General features: G+C 50.2%; 1 protein-coding gene across 1 annotated transcript; it reads right to left on the reverse strand.

Annotated features, from left to right (window-relative positions):
• Positions 1-10,821: 10,821 nt before the first annotated feature.
• On the reverse strand, positions 10,822-15,656 carry LOC144280311 (retinal homeobox protein Rx1). Its single transcript, XM_077842227.1, has 2 exons — positions 15,414-15,656; positions 10,822-11,265 (listed from the first exon to the last, which is right to left on the reverse strand). Exons 1-2 carry the CDS (start codon positions 15,654-15,656, stop codon positions 10,822-10,824), a joined length of 687 nt encoding a protein of 228 aa, XP_077698353.1.
• Between the last annotated feature and the right edge of the window lie 4,772 nt (positions 15,657-20,428).

Consider the following 20,428-nt stretch of genomic DNA (forward strand, 5'->3'; position numbering starts at 1 on the left):
CTCCTGAGGTCCCTTCCAACCCTGATATTCTATGATTCTATGATTAACAGAGACTGGGAGCCAGCCTGTAAATGGATCACTGAACACCAAATAACACAGAGCTATTGACAGGAACGAGAGTCTCAGATCCGAAGGCAGAAGGGACCACTGGGCTCGCCTAGTCCAGTCTTCTGCAGCACACACCTCACCCAGTAGGGGCTGCATCGGGCCCAGGACTTAGCCGTTTCCCTCTTCCCACCACGGTCCTCCCAGCCAGCCCCACGCTGGCCCCTCTGCATGGGATCACGGGGAAACCGCGGCAGCTCCTGGGGAGTTGTACTGAGACAATAAGTGTAGACCTTAATATAAAAGAAGAGATGGGCCTTCTGCACTGATGGGGGGCATGGCTAGAGGGCGTCGGGGGTAGGAGAGAAAACACTTGCCCTTGAGTTTCAGCTCATTTCCCCCTTGCTCAGCTGGTAGCTACTCAGCCCGTACAAACCCCACTTTGTGATGGGGAGTCCCCTCCTCCCATTGGCAGACTCAGTAGAGGGACCTGGGACTGTCCGATCTGTGAGGATTGGTCTCTCCATTCACCAGGAGGTAGGAGCCCCACCCCGCAAGGGCTGGGAGGGGTGGGTGGCCCATCCTGTGCTCATTCTGTGTATAGAGAGTTGCTGCCCTCTGGGCTGCTACCCCCAGCTACCACTGTGTCTGTAAGAGCCATCCCCAGCCTGCCCATCTGCACAATGGCTCATCATGGCCGTGCTGGGCCAGGGCCCTGCTTTCCGCACACGACGTAGCCTGCTGGAACTGGCATGAGGGAGAACCTCATAGAATATCAGGGTTGGAAGGGACCTCAGGAGGTCATCTAGTCCAACTCCCTGCTCAAAGCAGGACCATGCAGAAACCTCCATGCAGAACGACTGGTTTAATAGGGGCCTGGGGCCTGCCGTATCCTGGGATGCCCTGACAGCCCCAGGCTGGGGCTTGTGTCAGAGCCGTCACTTTGGCTAAGGACCGTAAATCTACTGCCAGACACACAGGGATTTAGGAGAGAGCATTAAGGAGGCTGCAGTGTCCTCAGCAGCTGGGCAGGGGGAGCTGGGTAGAATCTGAGTAAGTTACAGTCACGAAAATCGGGGCCTGCACCAAATCCGCAGGGAGAGCCCAGGGACAAAGCAGCACCGGGCAGCGTGGGCCCCTTAAGGCTCCACCTACCCTGCAAGGTGAATTCCATTGGGCTCCTGGCTACCAGCCTGTCTCTCCTCCTGCCAGCACAGCACGCTGCCAGTCAGCCCCAACTCCACCCGGCACTGCCCGCTGTGCCCAGCCTGTCTCCCCTCCTGCCAGCACAGCATGCTGCCAGCCAGGCCGCACACAGAAACTGTCCAGCTCCAGTGTCTGCAGCCCAGATAGTGCTATGCAGCCTCCACCCCAGGGCATCCATGCATTCTTGCCCAGCCATTACAATGGTCTGAGGGCATCCTATAAATCCCTGTGAGGCCACAGGGCCCTGCAGGGTCTCATTCTTCCCAGCAGCCAGTGGATTATGGCATGCAACCGGCCTCCGGCAAGCGTGTTTGTGGGTGTGTTTGTCCCAGAGATCAGGCTGCACACAAGGTGCCACATTTGTTGCGATCAGGTTAGTTCAGGCGCAGGAGAAATAGAGAGAAATAAGCAGATTACAGGGTGCCCAAGGGGAGTGGATTAGAGGGATTGGAGGGGCAAGACACGAAGCTGCTCTGGGGGCTGGATGGAATCGCTTCTGTTTGCTTTTCAAAGCCTGGAGCGAAGGCCAGAGCTTCGGCTGTGCCCAGCACCTGGCTGTCCTGCAGAACTACCTTCCTGGAGCCCGCACCGCGACACCAGCACCTTGTCGCCTCCTAGGAAGGACTGGGCTGAGAGCAGCAGAGTGCCCCCCCACACCCCCAGCAGCTAATGGGCTGGCTTAGCCCTCAGCTCTACAGAGACAAGAGTAACTGGGAACTGTTTCACCAGCACGCCTGCCCCATTCTCCACAGCACCCCTGCTGGGACAGGAGCAGTTGGGAGCTCCCCCGCAGCCAATGCCCCTGCACTATTCAGGGCTGTGGCCCTCGTAAAAGAGAGGCCAGGACTGACAGAGCTGTAAATTCATGTCAAGGGCTCATTGATTCATGCTGAACACTTTTCCCTTTCCCTTGGGAGTCACAAGCCAGTCCTTTTGAGACATGAATGGGGGACGCGAGGGAGGGGGCATGTCGAACTGCAAAATGGGTTCTCAACCTGCACAGGCCCAAGCAGATACAGCTGTTCAGTGGAAGTCCCTGATTCTTGGGGAGGGGGCTGTCCCACCAGCTACCTTGTGTCTAGTCGCTGTTGGGTTTAATGTTAATAGTCGAAATGGTCAGGAATGTGGACGTGTTGCACCAAAAATTTAGGAGAAAGAAATATTTTCGGGGGGGAGGGTCAAAATTTTCCATGAAATGATTTAGTTATTTTTTTTCCCCAACTGGGAGAAAGTAAAACACCGAGAAAAAAGTGGGCGGGTGGGGGTGGAGGGGTGGGGAGGTCCCATCAGAACAAACCATTGCTGCTTTTTGGTTTTGTTTTTTTCCTAAATAGTTTCAAAATTTTTAATCAAAAATTTAAAAATTTCAACCAAAATTTTAAAAATGTGCTCCGCCCTTAGGAGCCTAAATCTCATTGAAAGTCAATGGGATTTAGGCACCTAAGTCATAACTGAAAGTGGAATTTAGGCTCCGAAGTCACTTTGGAACTTTTGAAATGGTAACCGTACTTCCTCTGGGCCACTGTTCCCCCTCTGGACAACAACCCTGCCCTACCTCCCCAGGGGTTGGGGGGGATAAATACATGAAGGCTTGCAAGGTGTTCAGATACTGTCAGATTAGCTAGGTACTAATATTAGTTAGAAGCCACAACCACGTCCCTGCTCCAGTAAGCACACATGCACAATACACATGCTGACAAGTCACCCAGGCCTGCCCACAGCGAGGGAAGAAAGACACAGATGATTCCCCCACAGAATACTAAAGCTGGTTCTTTTTATTCTCTCAAAAAATAATGGATGTGTGAAGAGAACAAGTGTTTTCAAGGAAAAATTTCCTCCGGTGGAAAATTTTAATTTTTCAAAGCAATTCGTAAACAAACATTTTGTCAAAAATCTTTTTTAATTTTTAAAAAATTTTAATTTTGAAAATGGGGGGAGGGGGAAATCCCACATTCTCTTCCCACTCACCTGCCCTTTTTTCCACTGGAAAAGGTTTCTCCAGTTCCACCTTTTTTACTGTCCTTCCACCTTTTTCCAGTGGAAAAAAGGGGGAGGGTAGGATTTAAAAAAATAATAAGAGAAAATTGAATTTTCCCAACAAAATGGAATGAAAAATTAAAATATTTCATGAAAACCGTTGACCAAAGGGAAAATGTTTAGGATTTTTTTCCTAATTTTTGTGTGTTTGGGGAAGATGCATTGGACTGGGAGCCAGGCTGCTGATTGGTGATTGCATTTCTGTGAAGTTTACAACCCTCATTATGTACCAATGCCTCAGAAACCTCCCCTGGGGCATGCAGCTAAAATTCACCCAATTCAACAGAGAAGATATTTAAGGTCACTTCTGGCAGCACTGGAAACAGAACCCACATCTTGGCTGCTTTGCCACAAAGCCTTTCAAAACGTGTACGTTGAATCTGTGTGCTTGCCTAGACTATCTGTAACCAGGGGGCCAACACCCTGCCCGGAGCCAGCAGCAGAGGCCAGGAACCCCATTACCCAACGCCGCACAGCTGGCTCACAAGTAGCTGTGAACCCCACTTGCAAAGGGGTCAGAATTAAGGGTGGCCAGGTAGGTTATCCTACTTCTGGCATTTGTTCGTTTCCAGGACTCAGACACTGGGCAGGGGAGTTAGTCCTGGAGACTGGGAGGTGTCACTATGGCCTCTGTGAAAAGCTGTTTAGATTTGGCCAAGTTCTAAGATGAAGAAAATCACTATCTGCAGTTTGCAAATACGGAACAGCCACTTGCTTTGCTGAGCACCCTCCGCCCTCCGCCCTGACTGAGCCCCGGTCCCTTCTGCGGCAGGTCCTCCACCAGGGGCATGTTGCTGGTGCCATTCAAACCTCCTCTGACACTGGCCCCTCCTGCAGCATGCTGGAGCCCGAAGCCCGTGCCTGTCTCCGGAGCACAAAGCTGCAGCGCCTCCAGAACCTGCGCCGTGAGGTTGGTTTGCAGCTGGTCAGAAGCCTTGCTAGAGACTCTGTAGCAGAGGTGGCCAACCTGGGGCTCCGGAGCCACATGTGGCTCGTCAGAAGTTAATATGCGGCTCCTTGTCTAGGCCCCGACTCCGGGGCTGGAGCGACAGGCGCCAACTCCACTCCACGCCTTCCCTGCCTCCCCTGAGCCTGCCATGCTCTCGCTCCTCCCCCTTCCCCCCAAAAAAGCAGCTGATCAGGATGTGCAGGGAGGAAGGGGGAGGTGCTGATTGGTGGGGCCGCAGGCGGGAGATGCTGGGACTGAGGGGGGGGGTGGAGGGGGCTGCTGACTGTGTTACTGCGGCTCTTTGGCAATGTCGATTGGCAAATTCTGGCTCCCTCTCAGGCTCAGGCCGGCCACCCCTGCGCCACAGGAAAATGCTGGTTCAGCAATAGCTAAACGTTTGGTGGCGGGAGTTGGTGCCCACAAGACGTTACTTAGGAACCCCCGAAAGGAGCGTTTGGCGATGTCTGTCCCATTCCGGTGCTCGCGGCACAGAATGGTGCCTTTTTCAATCTAGAAATGTTTTTTAAATTATTCTTTTTTTTTTTAAAGTCAAAATCAGAACAAAGCATTTTGAACTGAAACAAGCCCGTCAAGCCAGACTTTTCCAAAAAAATGCCATTTCACTGGAACTTTGGGATGTTTTTGGTCCAATTTGGAACAAAAACAAATGTCCAAATGTTGGCATTTCTCGTGGACTGGAAATTTCCAGTTTCAACCAGCTCTGGTTTTGGCTGCGCTTTGACCCTCTGCTGTTTAGTTTTGGTCTCACCATCCACGGCCTGACCAAGTCCAGAGACCTTGTCATGAGTCTGATCCAGGCACAGGCCAAGACAGCCCTTTATAAATCCAGCAGGTGGCAATTCAGCCCTGGGAATGGGGACACTGAGACTGTGGGGCCATTCTCCACATCTCAGGTGCCATATGCGGGCAGAGTTCCACTGAGAACTCCCACCTAGTTCCTTGGAGCAGTGGGAGCTGTGGGGGGGAGGGGTCTCTGCTCTGTGTCCCCCACCACGTCCCTGTCATTGAAACTTTGACCCCCACTTTTTTGATGAGAGAGCCTAGCACTCTTTTGGACCCGCCCCTTTTTGGGGATGGCCAATGTGGTTCCTGTGGGTGGAGCCTTCCAGGGGTCCTCCCTGCCAACAAAGGTCAAATAGAGCAGCCCCTTTCAGCAGCACTAAATCGACACGCCATTTTGCTTTTGTACTGGTTGAATACAAATTAGCTAATTTAAATAATTGGTATTCAGATGGGGGGCACATATGGAGCTGCACCTAAGGACACCAGCATGCAGCCATCTGCCATTGTCTGGCACACCCACCGCTGGCGGAAGAATGGCTGGTCATTGCCGTCCTAGAGCTACTGGGTGGGCATGTCCTGGCTCTGGCTTAGCATTCAGCCTCTCCCCCACCAATGGGATTCATCAAGGAGGGGGGAATTTGCATATCCTCTTCCCACAGTCCTTTGTGGGAGAGAGTGATGAATTGGCTTGTCTGAGCTGGTGATTTTGGTCAAGGGAACCCTGACCCAATTAAACTACAATTAAACGGGGAAGCAGGGAGGAGCTGGCTGGATGGGGGGAAAGTGGGGAGAGATGGTGGTGGGGGTGGGGTGATTTCCTTCTCCCCACTTCCACCTCTCCAGAGCCAGCCATCCTTTGTTGGAACCTGAAAGTCTGAGGCAGAGCAAGCCGGCAGAGGGGTCCCTGATTCCACTGGCCCCCCTGAGAGGGTGGCGGATTTGGCGCCAGCCAGGATCGGCCGCTCCAATTATGTCATGTGAAAAAATCAGCCCCCATTCAGTGTGTCCCTTCCCTGAGATCAAACCCCGTTAGTTCCACGGCCGTTGCTTCATTATCTCTGCTCGGAAGTGCGCCTCTAGATGGGGCCTGTTAATCTAAGCCCAGCCCCATTAGCCAGGCCAGGACACCAGGGGAGAGTCCATTATTCATTTAATTGGTCATTAAAGGTTTAATTGTTATTAACGATGTGGTCCAGCATCAGGAGCTCCTAACGGGCTAGGAACAAGAGGAAGGGAAGCTGGGGCAAGTCCCATGCCAGCCCCATTTTCCCCTGGGCCATTAAGGCCTAACCCTGACCCCACAGGCCAGACCTGCTTGAGCAGAGCTTGTTTCCCCAGCCCCTGATTGGGGAGACCCTTACAAGCCTTGGGGTCACTGATTGGGCTTAGAAAGCCCCTGAGGCTTAGATCCCTGCACTGGCAGCCCAGGCCTGGTCATGTCCAATCAGCGTCGGGGTAAGTGGATGGCATTCGCTCTTCCTCCAGGGCTCATGGCATCGCCTGAGCTCCTCTTCTCAGGATCGATGCTGCCAGGCATCTCCCTGGGCTGGTCCTGCTCCAGAGCCTTGCCAAGGCATAGGCCGCCCGGGGTCACTCTGCCAGGTGCCCCCTACAGCCCTGAAGGCAAACTGTCCTGGCTCTGGGATTTTTGTTTTTCCTTCTCCTTCCCTAACCCTTCTCATCTCCCCTTCCTGTGTCCAGGAGCGAGATGGGGAAAAAGCGCAAAAGGGAAAAACAAACCCAAAAATTGGAAAATGTTGGGGCAGAAAATAGCCACGAAGCATTGTGACTCCTGGCCAACCCCACCGGCTGGCAATGACTGACAGTGTTTTGCCCATTCCACGCTGGCTCTGGCTTGTGGATCTGCTCCCCGCACAGCCCGGGGCCAGGCAGACATACATGCCTGCCACTTCTGCCCCGAGGGATGGAGCTGGCTCTGGACTGTCTCTCGGTGGCTGACTGGGGCTTGTGGGCTCTGCGCTACGGCACTAAACACCCGCAGAGAAGCAGGGCCAGCTCAGGGAAATGACTGTAACATGAGCGGGCAAGGGTGAGGCAAGGGGCATGACCTGATTCCATTGGGGGGGGCACCCCTTGTAGATTCCCCTGCGCTGGGTCTAGGGAACTGTGTTCTGAAAAGGACCCCGCTTCCTGCCGCCGGGACAGCGAGGAGCTGCAGCACCCAGTGGGAGCTCCAGGAGGCACTGTGACTCCATCTGCTTGGGGCAGTAGGGTCAAGGCAACACCCTTTGACAGGCTGTCACGGGCCTTGCCCCCAGCAATGGGGCCAGACCTACGCTCCGGGGAGACAGGAGGATGGGTTCCCTGTGTCTGGGAATAGCAGGGGTCTATGTCGGGGAAGATGGGGGTGGCCGGCTGGAGAATACAGACTCCCTTGGCCTGGTTGCATTAACCTCCCCTCCGCACGCACGCGCACACACCCACCATCTGCTCTGCTGTTGCCACCTTGCTTACCAGCCTGCTCCCTGCTCACCTGCCATGTGCCAGGGCCTAGAGGCCTTGGAAATCCCAAATGATCTGTAAACTACGGGCTGGCCATCACCCAGCCTCCTCCCTGGTCCCATGTATGGAGCTCTGGGAAGGCTGCCTGGTTTTCTCTGCAGCTCCATCTGGGTCCCTTTGAAATTCACACATTGTGGAGAGCATAATTACTGAAGCTTTGTGTACCCAACATGTGGCCTTGTAGTCACTGCTTGAGAGCAATTAGGAGAGGCAGGGCCCCAGGCTGAGCCCCCTGCGCTGCCCCAGAGTGACTGGAGAGCAGATTCCCCTTGACAAGCACAAGAGACTGACAGCGACTGTTAAAAACTCAACAATACCAGCTCCCGGCCCAGAGCCTGGGAGAGACTTTACTGGGAACTTGTGTCAGGTCACCCATGCATGGAATATGGAATTAGACCTGACGTACAATAGATGAGGAGAAGGCAAAAGAAAGAAAGAAAGAAAGAAAGAAAGAAAGAAAGAAAGAAAGAAAGAAAGAAAGAAAGAAAGAAAGCTTGGATCCGAGAAGAGGAGATGAAAGAGCATGAGGAAAAGAGTGAGGGGAAATTGTGAAGAAGTGAATGAGGAAGAGATCAGACAGAGAGAGGGAAGTGAAGAGTAGGAGGAAGAGAGACAGAGGAAGGGAAATACATGAGGAACAGAGACACGGAGAGACAGCACACAGGATGCAACCCCTCCTCGGTCCCAGCCCATCCCTGGCCTTGGGCCTCCTTGGCCCTGCTCCACGTCACTGACAGGGCTCGTGGGTTGTGTGCGCCCCCAGCCCGGTCAGGTAGGGAACATCCTTCTCCCTAGCTCCTGAGACAGTGTAAATGGCCTTGATTTTTGCCGTGCAGGGCGGGCCAGCTCTACCATGTGGGCTGCTCGGCCCCCTGCCCTCCCGCTCCCTTCCCCATGGCTGAGCACAGCAGGACGGCAGCCAGAGCATTGGGGTGACAAGCCCAGACCCCAGCAGGCAGCTGGCATGTAGGATGCTGCGTACTGGCCCTGGTGCTCCTCCCCCGCAGGGCATGTGCTGTCTCAGGAGCAACCTGCAACCGGAGCAAGCTGCAGCCCCTCCACTCTTCTCTGGGGTGGCCATGCCAGGGTCCCACAGCCACCAGGCTCGGGGGACACATGGTTAGACTGCAGCGGGGAGCGAGATTCCCAACCCGGGTAGACAGACTCGCACTAGCCAGGCTCAAGGTAGCGTGCTCACAATAGCAGCGTGGGGGCGGCCGCTCAGGCACTGCAGCTCACCCAACGCCTTGAGTCTTAGCTCAAGGGGCTAGCTGGAGTCTCTATACAGCATGCTAGCTCCTGGCGCCAGGCTGTCTACCCGGGCGGGCGGGGAGACTCGCTCCCAGCTGCAGAGCAGACGTACTGTGAAGTCCAGATTCTATTTGGATAAGGGCAAGGACCATGTCTTTGTTCTGTGTCTGTACAGCGCCTAGCACAATGGAGCCTGGAGCTCAGCTGCGGCCTCTATGGACTGCCATACGATACATAATTAGTACCCAGGATCACCTCCTGAAAACAGCCTGGCAGCATTCTTTTGGCCCTGCTGTTTGGAAGGAGCATGAAGCAGAGGGTCTGGGAGCACCTTGGCATGATGCAATGGGAATGCAGCTAAGGAGAGCGAAAGTAACCAGAAAAACAGGCCGTCCTCGCTCAGAATCAAGCTGAATGTCAGGGAAAGTGGCCTGCTGGAGACGGCAGGATTGTCTCCCAAGGGTGTGGACTGGAGCTTCAGCACTTGGGACTTCTACGAATGGACAAGACAACTGCAAAACTTCCTGCAGGAAAAAACAGACAAGACCCAAATGGACTTTTCTGCCTCATCATTTCTATGATTCAAAGCACAGACACAGAACTAACTGTCAGAAAACTGAGTTCCCACGTGAAACCCTCTGGCATTTCTTAGAAGAATAATGGTGCTGGTCAAACTCCAGCTCAGACTGACACATTCTGCCTCCCTAACGCACTCCCTTGCCGGAATGCTGCTGTCAGACCATGGTCCACACCAGAAGTAGCTGCTCTTCATTTGTGGATCAAGCGAGTCCTACATACAACACAGTTTGTAAGGAACACTAGAGATCTTTTGGGATGAAATACACTACTTACGTTGTCACTCACAAGTGGTGTATTATTCCGATATTACTGGCATCAAGAGTCAACTAACAGGTCCCGTACTTCAGAACAGGTTTGAGTTTTTGTACGTGTTTACTCTGAATACAACCATAAATGTATATAGTTGCATTTACCAGCAGAATCAGCAACACTCTCTGACATAGCTAAAAAAAAATACCCAACAAAAATGTTCTCTAGGAAACTAGATCATTTCATTTTTTTTTTTTAAAATCTGCAGCATAAAAAATGAATAACAATAAAGACAAAGGGCTGAGGGAAGAGAAACCTGAGATGATTCCTCAAGTCCAGGGAAGGTCGCTACAGGCTGCTGGAGGACAGTGGGTTTGAACAGACAAGAGGTTTGTGCGAGAGTCCAGGTGTAAGTGCAGAGGACCTGGCCAATTGGTTGTGCCAGCCACAGGTACAGGGGGATGTTGACCCACTCCCAGGAGTGAGAGACGGGGCTCTGGAGGCATGGAATCTCATAGATGCTAAGGCTAGAAGGGACCATTGCGATCATCTAGTCTGACGTGTATGACACAGGCCTGAGAGCTGCCCCTGCCTTGAGCTCGATCCTCTGCCTGCTCTCACCTCTGCCATGTGCTGACCCTGAAGGGATATTCTGGAAGCGTGCCTAGGGAAAGATGAGACAGGACCAGCCCCTCAGCTGGTGCAAATCACCGTAGCGCCAGTGATTGACACCAGCTGCGGATCTGGCTCTCTGTGGTTGAAAACAAAACAAAGGAAACACAAACTGTCCCTTTGGTTCTACGGAGCTGAGCTGGCTCGGACAGTCATGTTGTTGCTCTTGGAAACTCGTCTCCTTTACGCAAGATCTCGGCCGTGCCACCCATTCACTAGTGTCCACGTCTGCTTCCTTGCTCATGATGCCAATCAGTTCAACCCCGAGACCCTTCTAACATGTAGCGGTATGTGGGGAGGATTCCTGCCCTGCCTCGCTGCGCTGAGCTCTGGCTTGGGACGTTTGGTAGCAGCCAGACAGGGTGCTGCATGGGGAGGCCTGGCAGTCCCCTTAGGGAAACACCAACATCCAACATCCATTCTGAGCAACCCAGGATGCAGAGTAGCCAGCCTGGTGGGAGCAGGAGACGGGAGAGTTGCAGGAGGATAGGAGGGGGCATCATTAATCAAATAGGCTGCCAGGTTTTATCAATGGTCTGAATGTGCTCCTTGGCTTTCATCCGTAGGGACGCGATGCTGGAGCTCCTCTGGTCGACGTCTTCCAGAGGGTACTTGTCCACAAAGGGGGTGGCGCACTGGTACGGCGTGGGTGCCATGGGCTGCATGGGCTGAGCCATGGAAGGCGCAGTGTTGAGGAAGGAGTGGCTGGCGTAGGCGGGCTGCAGGGCCTGGGTGGGCCCCATGAATCCTGGAATGCTGTGGGCTGAGGTAGCGCTGGAGATGGGGGAAGTCAGCCAAGGGTCCAGAGGCAAGGAGTTGCTCATGGGCCCGACGTTGGCGGTCACTGGGGGCCTGTTGAAGGACAAAATGGGGGTGTCGTGGAGTTTCATCGAACTGGCTTCCATTTTCTCTTGCCGCCTCCACTTGGCGCGTCTGTTCTGAAACCACACCTGCAAGAGGAGAGGCTGGAGCGTGACTAACTGCCCCAGTCCTAGCCCACCAACTTCCACCAACGTTCCACATTGCAGCCCAGGACTGTCGGACCCCTGCCTACAACAGCCACCTGGAACTCTGTGGCTGCAATGAGGAGAGAACTCAGAGTCTCCTGCCCCTACATCCCCCTTTCTACCACCTGAGCTAAAGGAGAATCCTGCAATATATGGCCTAGGCCGCCCGGCTGAGCAGCTCTGAGTCCACCTGTAGAAGGGAGAGCTAACATACACATACACACCAGCCAGTTCTTTCCCATACTTAGCACCCAAGCAGCACCAGAACCTGTCAATTCTGAGTGATGTTTCTGTGACTACCCACACATTATTACTGTGTTACATTTGCTGGCTATAAAATCCTGACATCATTAGGCAGGCCAAAGGCTTGTTGATTTTTTAACTCCTGAGGCAGGATCTGGCCCCTCGTTTGGGAAGTCACTCTTGGATGATTTAGATAATACAATGCCACACAATCCTGTATAGCATCTTTCCTGAAAACCTTCCCCCAAAGCACTTTGTGGAGTTAAATAATAAGTAGCAGAGAGAAGGAAAAAACACTGTGAGGAGTGATGTGAACTAGAGAGGAAAAATAGGGGTAATCAGTGAAAGGGCCATTTGGACATTCAGTAAAAGATTCTTTTCCCCAAAGCTGCTGCTCAGAGCCAGTTATTCCTCCTCAGGGAGTGTGTGTGTGTGGAGAGGGGAGTCTCAGGTTAACTCCTCTAGTTTAGATCACAGTCATTGATTTGAAGGCCAGAAGGAATCATTGTGAACATCTAGTCTGACCTCCTGCATGTCATAGGTCAGAAAAACTCACCCAGTGATTCCCGCATCAAGCCCAGATCTTGTCACTGAGCTACAGCAGATCTTTAAGAAAGAACTGCCCAGTCTTGATTTAAAGACGCCGAGCGATGGAGATTTCACCACATCCCTAGATCCGTTGCTCCCTGTTAAAAATTAGCACCTTCTTTCTAGCCTGAGTCTGTCTCGCTTCAACTTCCAGCCACTGGATCATGATTTGCCTTTGTCTGACAGATTAACAAGCCTCCTATTGTCAAAGATCTTTTCCCCACGTAAACAACAAGGAGTCCAGTGGCACCCTAATGACTAACAAATTTATTTGGGCATAAGCTTTCGGGACTCCTTGTTGTTTTTGTGGACACAGACGAACACGGCTACCCCCTGATACTCTTCTCCCCATGTAGGACTTATAGACCAGGATCAAGTCACCCCTTGGAAACTCCTCCCCACTATTGCCTTTCACTGACTCTCCCCACCGTCCCATATCTCTTTCCCCCATGAAAGGCTGGGCGCTCCTAGAGAGACCAGACAGCAAGTGTGAAAAATCAGGATGGGGTGGGGGGTAATAGGTGCCTATATAAGAAAAAGCCCCAAATATCGGGACTGTCCCTATAAAATCGGGACATCTGGTCACCCTAAGCACTCGTGACCAAAGAAGTGGGGCAGGGGCGAGAGTGAGGGGGAAGAGGCGGGGCAGGGGAGGTGCCAGCTCTCCTGCTGGAGTGTCTGTTTTTTTAAATATTGTCAAGTTGGCTGCCCTAGTTCAAACTCATGGGCCTAACTCATTCCTAGTGCTTTCAGTTCAGGTACAGCAGAGATCAATGTGTTTAAAATGTCCTTCCCCATGCTGCTAGTAACACTTTGGTTTTATCAAAACCAATGGGCTGCCAGAAATGCTTCCAGTTTGCATTTCAGTCAGCTTGGACCGGCCTGCTCCACTTCCTGTTTCTAGTCAGTGACCATTCCAGGGGCAGATCTTCAACTAGTGTAAATGGTAACTGATGATTCCCTTTTCTGGGGCACCTGGCATTGGCCACTGTCAGCAGACAGGATACTGGGCTGGATGGACCTTTGGTCTGATCCAGTGTGGCTGTTCTGTTGTTCTTATGGTCATATGATCCTCACCACCTGCGAATCAGCCCCCTCAATCTCTAGCTACACCTGCTTGGCAACTGGGCCCCCAGGACTCAGCCACCAGTGAAAGCAACGGATGAAGAGATGCTGTGTCTATGCTATTATACTGTCTTACATGATGCAGTGTTTTTGTGCTCCCATACTATGAAGCCTCATCATATCTAATTAAAACTGAACATCAGTTATCAAAATCAATGAACAACACACCCGAAAAATGCGCCACCCTTGTATCTTTGAAAAACAGGTCAAAGAATCAAAAATAGAATCATAGAATATCAGGGTTGGAAGGGACTTCAGGAGGTCATCTAGTCCAACCCGCTGCTCAAAGCAGAACCCATCCCCAACTAAATCATCCCAGCCAGGGCTTTGTCAAGCCTGACCTTAAAAATATCTAAGGAAGGAGATTCCACCACCTCCCTAGGCAACGCATTCCAGTGTTTCACCACCCTCCTAGTGAAAAAGTTTTTCCTAATATCCAACCTAAACCTCCCCCACTGCAACTTGAGACCATTACTCCTTGTTTTGTCATCAGCTACCACTGAGAACAGTCTAGATCCATCCTCTTGCTAACTTATATCACTCACAGATCTGCCATGGGCTGGCTGGTCTTTTGAGTGAATCAACCGAATTTCGCTGTACATTTTAATTAGAAATCACGCCGATCGTATCAGTATCAAATACCAAAATATCTTATCCCCCAGCATGGAGGCAATTGGTGGTAGGTTTAAACTTAATTGGATGAACATGCTTATTAATATGTCTGTTAATCCTTTAGAAAGTGCCATGGAATATACATGTATTATAACCGTGTATAGCATGCAGTTAATTACCTTTTAATTGATTTTCTTGTTTAATTACTCAGGGTGGTTTCCAACTTAATAAGGAGCTAGTTGATCCCCTCATTCCCGCCTTACCCATTGCTGGAGTTTGTGGGGAATGAACAAACATTGACTGAAACTCTTGTTCTGCCCTGTGTTTTACTAGCCAATCACTTGTTTCCACGTTGGTTATGACAAAGATCTACTGATGAAAATAAAATGCTGCCCTTCTCTTTCATTTATATGGAATGGGTCTGGGGGCAGGCCCCAGGCACCAGGGATACTGAGGCTGGTGTGTGAATGTGTGCGTGTGCACACCACTGCCTCTTATTAGAAAGAACAGGAACTGCTCAGCTGTGGGTCATAGGGTCTGAACTGCTAAGAGCTCGTGGAGATTCTCCTTTAGCTCAGGTGTTAGAGGCTTGAGTTTATGGAGCAGCAGGATCTGCTGTGAAGTTCATGGCTATGGATCCCCTGGACATCCCCCTCTCTCTTTGGTCCCCCTCCCCCTGCACACTAATCCCTCCTCCCACCCACTGGTGGCTTGGTAGTGCTGTAGCCGACGGGGCCGTGCATATAGCCATCCTCAGGCCTGGTGCAAGGCCAGTGCCACTCTGAGAGTCAAGCCCCAGGGGGCGATGAAGGCCTGTGCACTAGGTCTCTCCTCTTCTCCCTCTCCCACGCATGCTGCCTCTCCTAGAGACAGAGACTGAGGCAATGAACCCTGGCTCAACTTAATGTGCGACTGTGGCCCAGCTCAGACCCCATTCAAAAAGATGAGCCATGTCCTGGAAACTAGGATCCTGACTCCTGACCACATGTGGTCCTGAAAGACCCCTTGTGGTTTCTCCTGCAAAGGGGGTTGTCCCCTATGCCTGGCCTAAATTACAGCCTGCTTCCTTAAATGCAGTTTCAATGGGATTTAATACACTTCTTCACTTTCTGTCCTAAGCTCCCCTGCGGCGTTGCTGTGTGGTGCAAAATAGCTGCTTCTGCGTTTCGCCCCAGAGCTGGCTGCATTTCAGTGGTGGCCAGAGTCATTCTAGTATCTATGGTTTGTTAAGTCTGCAAAAGGGCTTTGTGAGACATTTAACATTCAGGCATCATTTTCAGAACTGGTTGAAATTTTTTTGCATAAAAGTTTTTGTGTGTGTTGAAAATTGACTTTTAAAAATAAAATTAAACTTTTAACAAGAAAATTGCAGGCACGACTGAAATTTTCTCATTTTCATGAAATTTTCCACACATATTCAACTGAGCTGGACTGAACCAGTGACCTAGTGGTGAAAGGCTCCTGCATACAGCATTGGTTAACCTGGTGCCCAGGAGTAACAGGCTCATCTGGCCCTCCCTCACCTGCACTCTGACTTCCGGCAGATTGACTTTCATGGCCAGCTCCTCCCGGCTGTAGACGTCTGGGTAGTGGGATTTCTCAAAGGCCCTCTCCAGCTCATGCAGCTGGTAGGTGGTGAAGGTTGTGCGGTTCCTGCGATGTTTCTTCTTGGGCTGTTCCTCCTCTGTGTTCTCCGGCGTGGTGCCCTCGCTGTCCACGTTCTTCCGCAGCTCACTCAGCTCTCCCTCGCATTTATTTAGGAACATGTTGGCTTCTGCAGCAGGGACAGTAGTTGGGGTTAGATCGGAGCTGGGCAGGGAACACCAGCCTTGCAGCTCACTAGAGAGACCCAGACAGGTCCCTCTGTCACACTACAGCTGCAGCAGGAGCAACTTAAGAATTATTATTAAGTAGCAACTGTTAAGGTGAAAACTGTATCTAGGGATCAATTTACCTGCCACTGAAAGGCAGCCACCTCTGCGGTGGAAGGTGACAGCTGTTTAAAGTGCATAGCGGCGCTGCACAACAGTTTCAGGCCAGTAAGTGAGGAAGAATCAGCCTGCACAGAGTGTTTGTGCTGATTTAAATACACTAGAACCTCAGAGTTACGAACTGACGAGTCAACCACACACCCCATTTGGAACCGGAATTGTGCAATCAGGCAGCAGCAGACACACACATACACACACACACACACACACACACACAAAGCAAATACAGTGTGTTAAACGTAAACTACTAACAAAATAAAGGGGAAGCAGCATTTTTCTTCTGCATAGTAAAGTTTCAAAGCTGTATTAAGTCAATGTTCAGCTGTAAACTTTTAAAAACAACCATAACGTTTTGTTCAGAGTTCTGAATGTTTCTGAGTTATGAACATCCTCCATTCCCGAGGTGTTCAGATCTCTGAGGTTCTACTGTATATTGGGTAGGAACTGTGAATCGCTGAGAATAAGCTTTGTGCTCGGATTACTGCATCAGTACAAAACCTGCATGCAGACCAGCCCTAAATGAAAGTGCCTGGGGGAAGTGAAGCAATTACCCACCTGGACAGAGGGGCTAACCCTCCTGCCCTTGCAAATAGCGCCACAGGGAACTCAAATGCAGCATTCCTTCAGATCCAGCTAGTGCAGTTGCTCAGTACTGGACACAGACCCATCAGCACACTTCAGGCTACTGTTGCCTGTTCCTTGGATACCTTCCCAGATCCCTCCTGCTTTGTTTGTGAGCCCAGTAGAGATTCATGGCACAACATGCTCCAGCTTTCTGAGCACTTCACCCTTATTCATCTTTTCCTAGCTATTCCCTTCCACTCCCCTGAAACGCTGCCAAGATCTCATGGGAAACGTTCAGGTTCCAAGCAGCTCTGACTTTCCAAAACATCTCCAACCCTCATTCACAAGGGATTCTTGGCATTGAGACAGCACTAGGAGAGGGGCATCAGCAATGAAGGCCAGATAAACCAGTGCCTCCCGGCTGCTTTGTGCCACTCTAGCACCACAGAGCAGCCATAAACCTGGCCAGTGAACCTGGCATTTCAGCCGCTTTGTGTCACCAGAGTGGTCAAAGCAACCAGAGTGCACTGTGAAGCTGGCCCCCGGACAGACAGATTGATGGATTTTCCTCCAAGGAAACAGGTTGTTCATTCCTTTAAGAGTTGACCTGCTCCTGCTGCTTATTCCCTGTACAAAGTCACAGTCCTCCCCTTCCAACATCAGTGGGTCCCACAGCTGCCCATTGTGATGATACCCAAACCACAGGAGTAGGCTATAGGACTTGCAGCATTCTCTAGTGGAGAGAGCAAGGGGCTTGGCTTGGCTTGGCTTTGAGCACGTTGGGTTCCAGTCCCGGCTCTGCCACTGACTGGCCGTGTGCCCTTGGACACATCTCTTCCCCTCTCAGTGCCTCAGTTTCCTCCATCTGTAAAATAAACTCCACACAGTGAAGCACTTTGAGATTGTCCAACAAAAGCAGCTAAGTAACATGGTTCACATGCAGGAAGAGGGCAAGCGAGAGCATGTGACCTCTGCTCCGGGAGCTTCCGAGGAGGTGCCAGATACTTATTACCCGCAAAATCCTAATTCCCTTGTAGTCAATGGGAGTTTTGCCATTAGCTTCAACAGGGTTGGATTTGTGTTTGCATGTGCACAAGGGGGCAAGGCACCCTCCCGGCAGAGCTGTGACCAGCACTGCAGCATCACAGCAACTGGGCAGGATTGCTCGAATGCCAACGTCCCTTGCAAGAGAACCTGGACATACTCGAACTAGAACCATAAAGACATCCCCATGGAACGTGGTCCTTTCAAACAGCAGTGCTCCCCAGCCTGAGAGAGGATGGCTGAACAAGGCTGCCATGGGAAATGAGGGCCTGAGCCAGTTCCATTAAACTGGAGGAGACTTTAATGAGGTCTGATTCAGACCCTGGGTGATCTAGAGGCAAGAGCCTGTCTCACTGTCTCACAGAAATGCAGGGCTGGAAGGGTCATCCAGTCCAGCCCCCTGCACTGAGACAGGACCAATTAAACTGAGACCCTCCCTGACAGGTGTCTGTCCAGTCTGTTCTTAAAACCCTCCAATGACAGGGATCCCACAGCCCCCCTGGGGAGCCTGTTCCAGAGCTTCACTGAGCCTTAGAGTTAGAAAGTTTTTCCTAATATCTAACCTAAATCTCCTTTGCTGCAGATTAGGCCCATCCCTTCTTGCCCTACCTTCAGTGGACATGAGGAACACTTGGTCCCCGCCCTCTCTATAACAACGCCTCCTCCCACCCCCCACCCAGTCGTCTTTTCTCAAGGCTAAACATGTCCAGTTTTTAAACTTTCTCTCATAGCTCAGGTTTGCTAAACCTTTTATCATGTTTGTTGCTCTCCTCTGGACTCTGCAATTTGTTCCATCTTTCTTAAAGTGTGGTGCTCAGTCCTTTGAGTGCAGAGTAGAGCAGGACAATTACCTCCAGTGTCTTCCCTGTTAATACACCCCCGAATGATATTCGCCTTTCTTGCAGTTGCATCCCATTGCTGACTCGTATTCAATTGGGGATCCACTCTAAGCCCCAGATACCTTTCAGCAGTACTATGCCGAGCCAGTTCTTCACCAGTTTGTAGCTGTCTCTGCTCTTCCTCCTCCTGGGTGCGGTACTTTGCACTAATCTTTATTGAATTTCATCTTGCTGATTTCAGACCAATTTGACAAGTCATTCTGAACTCTAATCCTGGCCTCCAAAGTGCTTGCAACCCTCCCCACTTGTCACATGCAAATATTAGGAGCATACACTCCACTCCCTATTAAATGATGGTCTGCTCCCTCTGATTTCAAAGCCCAACCCCATCAGCATTAAACAGAGGCAGTGAGCCAGATCGTCAGCTAGTGTAAATCAGCATGACTCCACTGAAGCTGATTTACACCAGCTGAGGATCTGCCATGGTGCCTCTGCGCCCTATACAGAGTCAGAACCTAATGGATACAGTGCAGTGACCCCAATGAGAATACACCCACAGGTATATTTTCACACTTACTCTTTGTTTAAACATCAGTGAGACAAAAAGCCAGGCTGATGAATAGATCTGACCCCTGCCTGACTGCAGTGGGAGCTTTGGCTGTGCAATGACTGCAGGATCTAGCTTAATCTAGTACGGAGCCAGGGAGCTTCAGTGTGTGTCTGTGATTAATCACTAACACCAAAGGCATTTTCTTTCACTGTCTATGACCCTGCTTACGTGAAGGAAATTTGCACATTATAACTATTTTGGTCTATTATCAGAATAAACTATGGTGGTGTCATTCCACTGGGCTGGAATTACAACAGTGGAATTTCATCGAGTGCAGATTTTCGTAACACGGTTTTGGGTTTGGGAACGCCCTTTCCAGTTAATGAGTCAAGTATACTCTTATCTGGGGTAAATCAGATAGACTTCAATGGAACCACACTGATTTTTCACCAGATGAGGTTCTGAAGATTATATATATAGATCGATGGAATCTATCGATCGATCTATTTTACACGGGTGATTATGACATTCTTTGTGAAAGCTATTAATTATATGCGTATTAAAAATAAGCTTCCACAATTTAGTGTCCTGTCAAGAACGGAGAAAAATTATATGAAAAACAAAAATTAAAAATAAGTTTCATATGAAAGCTCAAATTAATAAACCACCTGCCATGTAAATTAATTCAAACCTTAACTTAATATGGCTGTAAATCACAATCAGCATGGGATTTTTAATTCTTTCAGTTTAAATCATTTTCTTTTTTCTTTCTTTTACTAACTGACTTAGCAACGTAAAAATTCTCTTGTAATGTCTTTGACAATATATTTGTCCATTCAATACAGATCACCTAAGAAAATAATGAGGAGTCCGGTGGCACCTTAAAGACTAACAGATTTATTTGGGCATAAGAAACCACTGTGGTTTTTTTACTCACGAAAGCTTATGCCCAAATAAATCTGTTAGTCTTTAAGGTGCCACCGGACTCCTTGTTGTTTTTGTGGATACAGACTAACAGGGCTACCCCTCTGCTACTTAAGAAAATAATGAAATTCTCATAGCTAATCCCTGCAGTTGTCTTGAAAAAAGACAGGCAGTTGTCTGACCAGTAAAATCCACATTTCAGAGATGCAATAGAAATAGGCTAAAGTAAGATTTTTTAAAAAGAAAAATCCGCTATAGAGTGTCTGAAAAAAATCACAAATATAAACTGAGATTTAACCTGCTCAAAATTTTTTTTTTAAAGTTCACCATCTTTGTGGTGTTTCTCTTGTAAAATATTAATTAGATCTGGACAAACTTTACTTGCTGGAGATAATATGGCACTTGAAATTCTATGACATAAAAATGCAGATAAACTACGGAAACCAGTGGTAGAAAAACTAGAGACTCCTTTAGCTCTCGCCCCCCAGCTCTGCTATGTGGCAGTTCTGAAGGGTATTTATTCCCTTTAACTACAAAACGAACAGAGAGAAAACAGCAGAGGGAATAACAGGCCCATCAACATGGCTTCCCCCAAAAGTACCTGGTTTCTTTACCTCTCTGCCCCC

This window comes from Eretmochelys imbricata, chromosome 25 (genome assembly GCF_965152235.1).
Source record: "Eretmochelys imbricata isolate rEreImb1 chromosome 25, rEreImb1.hap1, whole genome shotgun sequence".
NCBI lineage: Eukaryota > Metazoa > Chordata > Testudines > Cheloniidae > Eretmochelys > Eretmochelys imbricata.

Excerpts from the sequence above, each read along its gene's own strand:
- LOC144280311 (XM_077842227.1), bottom strand. The coding sequence starts at position 15,656 with ATGTTCCTAAATAAATGCGAGGGAGAGCTGAGTGAGCTGCGGAAGAAC. Across the intron at positions 11,266-15,413 it reads TGCCGGAAGTCAGAGTGCAG|GTGTGGTTTCAGAACAGACG; the intron begins GTGAGGGAGGGC and ends CTCCTCTTGCAG.